General features: G+C 39.0%; 1 protein-coding gene across 3 annotated transcripts in view; it reads right to left on the reverse strand.

Annotated features, from left to right (window-relative positions):
- srek1 (splicing regulatory glutamine/lysine-rich protein 1) overlaps positions 1–6,081 on the reverse strand; it is a 13,451-nt gene extending 7,370 nt beyond the window's left edge. For 2 of the 3 annotated variants that reach the window (XM_015032072.1, XM_015032070.1), the window contains exons 1-9: positions 5,820–6,081; positions 5,537–5,670; positions 2,261–2,376; positions 2,002–2,148; positions 1,571–1,749; positions 1,358–1,488; positions 1,146–1,257; positions 942–1,046; positions 156–227 (exon numbers count right to left, since the gene is read on the reverse strand). In XM_015032072.1, coding sequence (XP_014887558.1) covers positions 156–227; positions 942–1,046; positions 1,146–1,257; positions 1,358–1,488; positions 1,571–1,749; positions 2,002–2,148; positions 2,261–2,376; positions 5,537–5,670; positions 5,820–5,938 — 1,115 coding nt within the window. In that variant the 5' untranslated portion in view covers positions 5,939–6,081. Of the gene's footprint in view, positions 1–155; positions 228–941; positions 1,047–1,145; positions 1,258–1,357; positions 1,489–1,570; positions 1,750–2,001; positions 2,149–2,260; positions 2,377–2,761; positions 2,897–4,016; positions 4,523–5,536; positions 5,671–5,819 lie in introns of those variants that run through there. The other variant, XM_015032073.1, reaches the window with a different exon arrangement.
- Between the last annotated feature and the right edge of the window lie 2,349 nt (positions 6,082–8,430).

An 8,430-nucleotide genomic window follows, 5' to 3' on the forward strand; every position in this document is an offset into this window, starting at 1 on the left:
CTCCTTCCTGTCTCTGCTGCGCTCCCTCTTCTTCTCCCGTTTACTTCTAAAAGAGGCCAACGGAAACAAATGAACAATGACAAATAAATGAACCAAACAACGCATTAAATGACTCAGGTGCTGCTGAGAACAGAACCAGAGGTTGACGGACTGACCGTTTTGGTGAAGGTGACCTCGCTTTCCTCCGAGGGCTTCTGGACCGATCCTTGCTCCTCCTTTTGTGGCCTCTAATAGAAAAGAAAAATTACATTTAATAAAAACAGTAAGTAGGACAGCCAGACAGATTTACAGAGAAGCAGCAAATGCAAATGAGGTGGATTAGCAGAACTGGCCAACAACTGATATTATCATCTAGGACATGTTACTCTGAAATATCATCTCTGCTACCCAAAGAAATAAAACAGTACCATAGCAACACTCTTCAGTCAGAATCCTCTTTGAAGATGATATGAGTTATGACAACATATGATTTCTCCTTTAGGATAAAATAAAGTATTTTTGTCTTGATTTGAAAACATGGTCAAATATTCAGATTTAATTACGTTTTCCATCAGAACAAAGTCAAGATCACTTGGAATATGGCGCCCTCTTCTGCTGACAGTGGGAATAACTTTTGTTCACTGTTATAGAAATGTGAAATGTGTTACAGAGATAAGCAGAAGTACTGCAGTGAGAGACAGACGGAGGGGATCAGCAGGTCAGCTCAAAGCAGAAAGACACATAAATAACACTAAACTCGTTTTCGTTGGATGTAAAAAAAAATTAAAAAATTGTACCTTTTAAAAAAAATTAGAAGGTACAATTAAAAGGAACTAATTCAAAAATGAGTTCAGAGACTAACAGGTAATAAATAATCATTAGTGGCAACTCTAAAATATACAGCATTTAGACTGGAAAAGTAAAAAAAAAAACGTTTGTAAAGTCAGCTGCTGTCAAAGCACCTGGAGCGACTCCTGGCGTGTCTCCTGTCTCTGGACCGAGAGCGCCTCTTGTGGCCGCTCCTCGAACTGTGGGCGTCACCGCCAGGAAAAGATCTTGGTGTTGGTCTGATCCGCCAGAATGAGAGAGAAAAAAAAAACAGGGAAAACATCAGTGGCCGGACATCACAGTACCGGTATGGTGTCAAACCGGGGCTTTCTGAGCACCTGTGTTTGGAGCGAGACCTTTTCCTCCGTGATCTCGAGTGGGAACGAGAGCGCGTCTGGGAACGGGACCGCCGTGACCTTTGGGAGCGGCTGGACGAACGCTGCTTTGTCTCTACAAAAGCACAAAGAAGAAATCTTAGCGTCAGCATAAAAACAACTTCGGCTGAGGTACGGAGCACTTCGAGTGTTTCAAATCAATCCAAATCACCAACCTGGCTCTATGGCAGCAGCAATGGTGGACTGGGCCTCCCTCACCCTCTTCATCACACTTTCCAGCTCCTTAGCAGCAGCCTGAGGCGTCATCTCAGGGGGCTTTACTATGGCGTTATTGGAATGATTGACCCTGAAACAGATTTAACCATAGAAAAATTTAAAAAATAAACACTTTTCAAACACATTTCACAGTAAACGGTGTGAGAACGCACTTCAGGGGTCTGTCTCCAAACATGACTCCGTTTAAAGTGAGGGCTCTGGCCACGGAGTCCTGCTCCACAAACTCTACGAAGGCGAAGCGGGTCGGCTGAGTCTCGTCTCCGGCCATCCGGACAAACTTCACGTCTCCCACCTGCTTGAAAAACTCCAGCAGCTGCTCTGCAGTGGTGGTCTGGGACAGATCCAATAAAAAATATAATAAACTGCACATTTAAAAAAAAACAGTCTTCACACCAAGAACTCTTCATGGGAACTGAACTCTGCACTAAACTCACATAAAGGCGCACTAAAAATGAGTTGTCTTCTGAAGGCTATTGAATACCCTAGATTTTAGCTGACGATTATTTCAATACTCAATTAACTCTTTCAGCCACAGATACGACTTTAACTACCTTCATTTATTCAGACTTTTCTTTAACCTCACCTGTGAGTTTAGGTTTCCAACGTATACCGTCCTCCTAATCTCATCGATTTTCGTCGGGTCAACATTGCCGATGAGGGGAGGCTGAGACAGCACAGAGGCTGTGGGGTCGAGGCTCGCTGTGATCCGATTCACCAGAGGAAGGTTCAGCTGCGGACGTAAACCGCACGGATGGATGTCAGATTCAACCCGTGCATGTGAATAAAAAAACAAAAAACAAAACAAAAAAAAAAAAACACCCAAAATAAAGACGATGACTCACGTTCTGAAGTGGAGCCGGAGTGGGAATCGGCAGCAGTCCTCCGCCTGGAATCAGACTAGGTACCGGGGCGGCAGGTGCCAACAGCGACAGAGCCTTGGCCTCCTCTGGGATCTTCCCTGCAGGACAAAGTGGGACGTTAGGGAAGGCAAGGGAGGCGCTCTTCACTCTGCCTGCACATTTATCCCACTGTATTCTAGAGAGAACGAGAGCATACGCTTCCCCATCCAGCCTAAAGAGTCATCTACCCGCTACTTCAGACCAAGCATCCTTACTTGGATTTGATTAATCTACTCTTTTCAGTCAATATGCATCATTAATATAAAAAGTGCAAAAGAATAGCTTCTTATTAAAGAAAAACAGAAAAAAGGGAGCTGATTATTTGTTTTTCTGCTTTCTTTCTTTTTATATATATATAGGTTAAGTAAAAAAAAAAAAAAGAAAAAAAAAGAAAAAGAAAAAACACAATGCAGAGAATGAGTCAACACTTTGATGTATGGTCACCTGTACTGGAAACATATTGGTCATGAACCATACGATATCAAGCATGGGCGCTTTTCCGCGGGGGGGAGTGGGGGGCGATCGTTTCGCAGTGTTGGAAAGGTGTGCAACACAAGACAACCCCCAATGGCTGCATCACTAATAGCACACAGAACATCAGATACAGAAAAGAACAACAGTTTTAAGAACTTTGGAAATGCTAAGATTTCAATAAAACAACCAATTAGGAATTGTGCTCACTCCACTGTGGATAATCATTTTCTTCCCTTCTCTCTCGGCAGGAAGATTTAAAAGTTTTAAATGGTGCCTTGCAAATAGATTCACAACCCTTCGACTTTCCCCACATTTCCTCGTGTCACAGCCACAAACTCAACTCTGTTCCACTAGGACTTTATGCGACTGACCGACACAGAGCAAATTATGCTGGACCGCTTTGTGTTGGTCTAGCACAGGGGCCTGCAACCTTTAAGAGCCAAAGAGCCACTTTGTGGCCCTCAGTCCACTGAAATAAAACTAGTATGTGTCCAAAAAAAAAAAGGACAAAAAACCTGTATAGCAATTTTGTTGTAATTTTCAAAGAATCACAGTTTTATTTCTATTATTTGGTTTGGAAATAATATATATTTTTTAACTTTATATACATTTAGTGTTTCAAATCAAAAGCGAAAAAAAAAAAAATTAAATTAAAAATCATCTTATGTGTTAGAAATTTAGTGCAATTAATATATGTCAAAAGATGAATTAAAACTAAAAAACAACAATTATTATATAGTAAAATTTAAAAACATTAGTTGGTTCTTAATTATTTTTATTGGAAGGTAAAAGGAGTCACTTGAGGCTCTGGATTGTCGCATTGCAGACCCCTAGCCTAGCACATACAATCCCAAAAAAACACATCAAAGTTTGTGGTTGCATCGAGACAAAATTAGAAAAAGTTTGTGAATAACATTGCAAGGCACCGTGCAATTTTGACCTAGAGCTAGAGGGAATTCAGCATTAAAGGGGCAAGCAACCATCTTTGTTAAGCAAAACATGAACAGAGCAATGTATTAATGCATTACAAAGAGAGAATGATGCTACACTGATCAGTTCTGTGTCATTACTAAACATTCACATCAGAGCGGTACTGAAGTAATGTGAGGAAAAAGTACTAAATGCTGCCTTCTTAGTTCAGTGTCAAGTAGATGAATAAGTGCACAGATAGTTTAAAAGAAAGATATGTAGATATATATATATATGATTTGTTACTGAGGCTCACTTTTCCACACAGACTAGCCCTTCACTACGTCAACAGACGTAGGAGACAAGAGAACAAAAGAGTTAGTGATCCTCATAGCATCTTTTGTGTGGCACACATCCCACCGGTGTGCCGTAGCAACCTGGACTGAATTCAACCACACACAAGCTCCAGCTGTAGCGGAAAGAGAGAGGGGGTTGGGGGGGTTGGACAATAATCAAAATAACAAACAAAAAAATAACAAATATAAACACAACCTGCAAGTTTCTAGATAGAGACAGTAGAGAGTGGACAACATGGGATAGTATGAAAAGGAAACAAACCGAAAACAAAATAAAAAAAAAGTAAAAAAACAAAAAAAAAAAAAAAAAAAAAAAAAAGAGACAAGGTGTCCATCTTGGAAGGTTCTGCGGGCTATTCTCCGGGTCACATCCCCCCCTTGAAGGCTGCGTTGGCCCGATCGGGGATAGTGGCTTGGAAAACAATGCCTGACTCAGGCTAGTGTAGTGTAACAGCTGGGCCAGTCTAGTCATCTGATATGCACACATAATCACACAGAAAAAACATACAAAACCAAATTAATAAACTCATTAGCCATCCAGCACCAAGTCACGTGGACAAAATGCATCAGGTTAGAAGTGTAATCATTGTGAGTGTACACAGGGGTGCCAAAAAAAGGGGGTGGGGGAGAGAAGGGTACCAAAAAAAATTTAAAAGGGGGAGAAAGACAGAGTTTTACTCTTTAGCAATGGATTTGGTTACATTTCTTTTAGATACACAAGTTGTAATCCAGACTGTCCAGTGCTCATGGTAACGTTGATCTCCCTTTAATTTATGTGACACCAAATAGAAACTTGAGTGGGTGCTGTGGCTAAACCCATCACCTGTGCCAGGTGCTGGACCAATAAAATACTTTAAATCCAATCTAGGCATGGGCCGGTTTCTGCCAGTCCTTCTAATTAGATATGTGCTACTCATTTGTTATAACCAGGTCAAATACTGAAAATGTCTTTGCTGTTCATCAAATGTATCCAAAGAAACCACAGAACATTATTCTCTTTATGTTCTGGAACTTAGAAAATTAAATTGGACAGATGTAAAAAAACAAAATTCATATCAGATTTTAGATTGCCACACTGCCAGTCAGCTGGCAGAAAGAAGTCTGCTATAGTTTCTCTCACGAGCAAGAAAGGGGGAAAAATACAGCTAACATGTCTGTATTCCCTATATTTACTTAAATATAACAAAAATACTGAAAAATAAATGTCACATTATATTAGAAGTAACAGAAGAAAATATCGGTTATAAATCGTCTTAATTTATGGTATTTGTGTTTTAAATCTTTGCATATATTTGCATACCGGCCCATGCCTGCTCTAAATTATGCGACACCAGCCGTGTTTATTTCTGAAGACTACACCCCCCCTCCCCACGACCACGATAGACATCAAGGTGAATTCCAGAGAAGACGTCCACAGCTATTTATCAAGGTTTTTTTTATTATTATTGTAATATTATTAAACCAAGCAGCTTGCACTCACCTTCTGCGCAGGGAACCACTATCAAAGCTCTGTCAATAAAAACAGTGTTGGTGAGATGTTGCGCCACACCAACACTTGAGGGGTCTCGGTACTTTATATAACAAACTTTGGAGGAGAACGACAGAGGGGTGTTGCTGTGAGAAGAATTAAGGAGAACAAAGGATAAAGTTAGTCATTAAAAAACATTTGGGACAGCTACATACAAATTCTTACGTGGGGCCCTAACAAGGCCGCAACTCCGCGGCGTTGCCTCGCTGGCTCAGACCGGAAAAGCAGCGCTTACTCGGGGGGATAGAGACGCAGCTCCTCGATGTCTCCCAGGAAGCCGAACAGAGTGCGCATCTGCTCGCTGCTCACGGCCGACGACAAGTTGGTCACCTGGACGACTGCAGTCCCCGGCATTGTGCGAGCGATAAAGTGTTTCTTCGTCTGTGTGTGTTTTAAAATTAATCTTTATCGTTAGAACTGTATAATTTCTCAGTTATCCCTGTCGGCGCCAGAGGGTGGCGGTGCGGCAGGTTTTAGACTTCTTCTTGTTTTTGAACATCGTCTAAGAACCAAAATCGACCACTACAGCCCCTCCTACAGGAAGAAACAATACACTACAATTAAAATGAAGAAGAAAAGAAATAGTCAGAAATGTTTTGAGCAAATCATAAATTTATATAAGCCCAGTTATTGACTCCTAACGCATACCCATATAAAATAATACAAAAGTTGAAAAATAAGCCCAAATTTAAATGTATGTTTCAAAGCTAGTTTCATATATTCTTTTTTTTTTATTTATCTATTGGAGAAAAAGAGCACCATTTTAGGACAATGACAAGTAGCTATCTTTAACCTATCTGCTATTGTTAAAATTAAATTTTCTTCCACAAATAAAGTGCAAAAATGGGTGCTAAAAGTTAAGAAAAAATACAAATATAAACCTGATGAAACTTTACAATAGAAAAGGTGCAATGTTTGTTTTGCTTTAAAAAATGCAGTGGTAATATTTACAAGTATTAGACAATCTAAAACCGAAAAAGGAGACTCCTCCACTGTAGGAGTTGTCACACAGCACAACATATTTCTGGATCACGTTCCAAAACAAAACATATAAGCACTCAAAGTGTTTTTCCTTCTTATCTTCACAAGCAGCAACATTTTTTTTTTTTTTACATCAGTGTCTGAGTTAAATGAAGGACAGATTGTGTAGCAGCGTTTTGACTTACCGTCAATCCATTTTATATCGAACATACCAGAAAAACAAGAATTTTAAAAAAGGAAGTTATGTATAAAATGTATACATAACAGATTTCCCTGTACTCATAGCATAACGGCTCAATTTAATTTTCAACAATGGGGCAGGAAGCAATATAAACTTGGGGTCAAATATTTTATAGTAAATGTAAACAGCTGTGCAGAGTTGGAGTTGGCTTGACTAACGGGGATCGGCAAAATACCTTTTGAGAACAGTATAAAAAAAGTGAGACTTTTAACTTCTTCCATTCACTTCCACTACATTTACACAACCACTACTTGCTAATCCAAGTATTCCGGTCATACTGTTGTTGGTAGAAATAGGATCCAACCTTGTGCACTTAGGAATGTTAGAACTGTCAGGTATTTTACATGTATTTGAATTACAACATGTAGACAAAATCTGTAAAAAGCAGTGGAGTGCCCATGATAAAAGTTTTGTGCTGGCATTTGTTTTGCTCTCTGGTCACACAGATCTAAAAATATTCACACAAAATGAGAAGCTGAAACTAAAAACTGTTGCATCTATTTGAATGGGTAACAAAGTAGCACAAAAGTGTAAACTGCGGTCAAGACTTGCATATTCACACGCTTTTAAATGAAGCCATTTTTGAATAACTACCAGTTACTGCAATTTATCTTCAGCAGGTCCAAAACGAGCACTTATTGAGTTCTTCCCAGTTTTGTCGTTAGCCCTTAAGATGAACCCGGACGATCGAGACAGTAAAACAAAAGCATCACTGTTAAACAGCATTAGTTTATTGTCCCACAGGTAACTTCTGAAACAGGAAATTATGTACAAAATCTGGAATGTTGGATAAATGCATATCAATCATCTCACTGTGACCGTTTCCAGAGAAACATTAGAAATACTAGCTATACATTTAAATGGGAGCCTCTGCATTTGCAATTTATTGCTGGTTTTACAATCGCAAGTCACAAATGTTTCTTCAGTTATTTACAATTTGATTAGTAAGGTCTAAAATTTCATGTAAGTCTGCTAAATAAATACAAAAGTGGGAGTGAAAAACACAAAACGTGGATGAAGAAACAGTGAAAAGATTTGTTTTCATCCCTAGATTGTCTAAAGTAGACAATTTTTTTTGAAGTGATTATAAAGTGACCATAACCCAAGAAATTAATCTCTGCCGTTAAAAAAAAACAAAGAAAAAAAAGCAAAGAACTTTAAAACAAATACAATCAAGGATTTCATCAGAGTACAATACAACACAATGTGCGAAAAATGTCATTTTCTTGTAAATAAAAATTGACCAATTGCTAATCAAGTAGAAGAACTAATGGCCAGCTTCATATTTTTCAACAGAAACTTATTCGTTTATTTTAAATGAATTAAAATGGGGCGGGGGGGTAGTTTTTTTTTTATTTGGTTGCCAATGGAAAAAGCAAAAATACAAGATATTTCACTGGCAACAAATGATGGAAGTGAAGGAATTCACTGGACAATGTGTATTTTATCATTTCCACTAGTTTGGGAAACACGTCTCGCTGCTGTACCTGTGTCTGAATGTCAACAGGTGGGGGTATAATATAAATCTTGATCACACTTATTTCTCACAGTCCTTTTATAATTGTTTTCAGAATGCTGAAACCCCACAGTGGAAACTTTTAAACACACAAACAGCGAGATATTC

The sequence above is a fragment of the Poecilia latipinna genome, unplaced genomic scaffold (genome assembly GCF_001443285.1).
Source record: "Poecilia latipinna isolate Pla-1442-1.1 unplaced genomic scaffold, P_latipinna-1.0 Scaffold229, whole genome shotgun sequence".
Classification (NCBI taxonomy): Eukaryota; Metazoa; Chordata; class Actinopteri; order Cyprinodontiformes; family Poeciliidae; genus Poecilia; species Poecilia latipinna.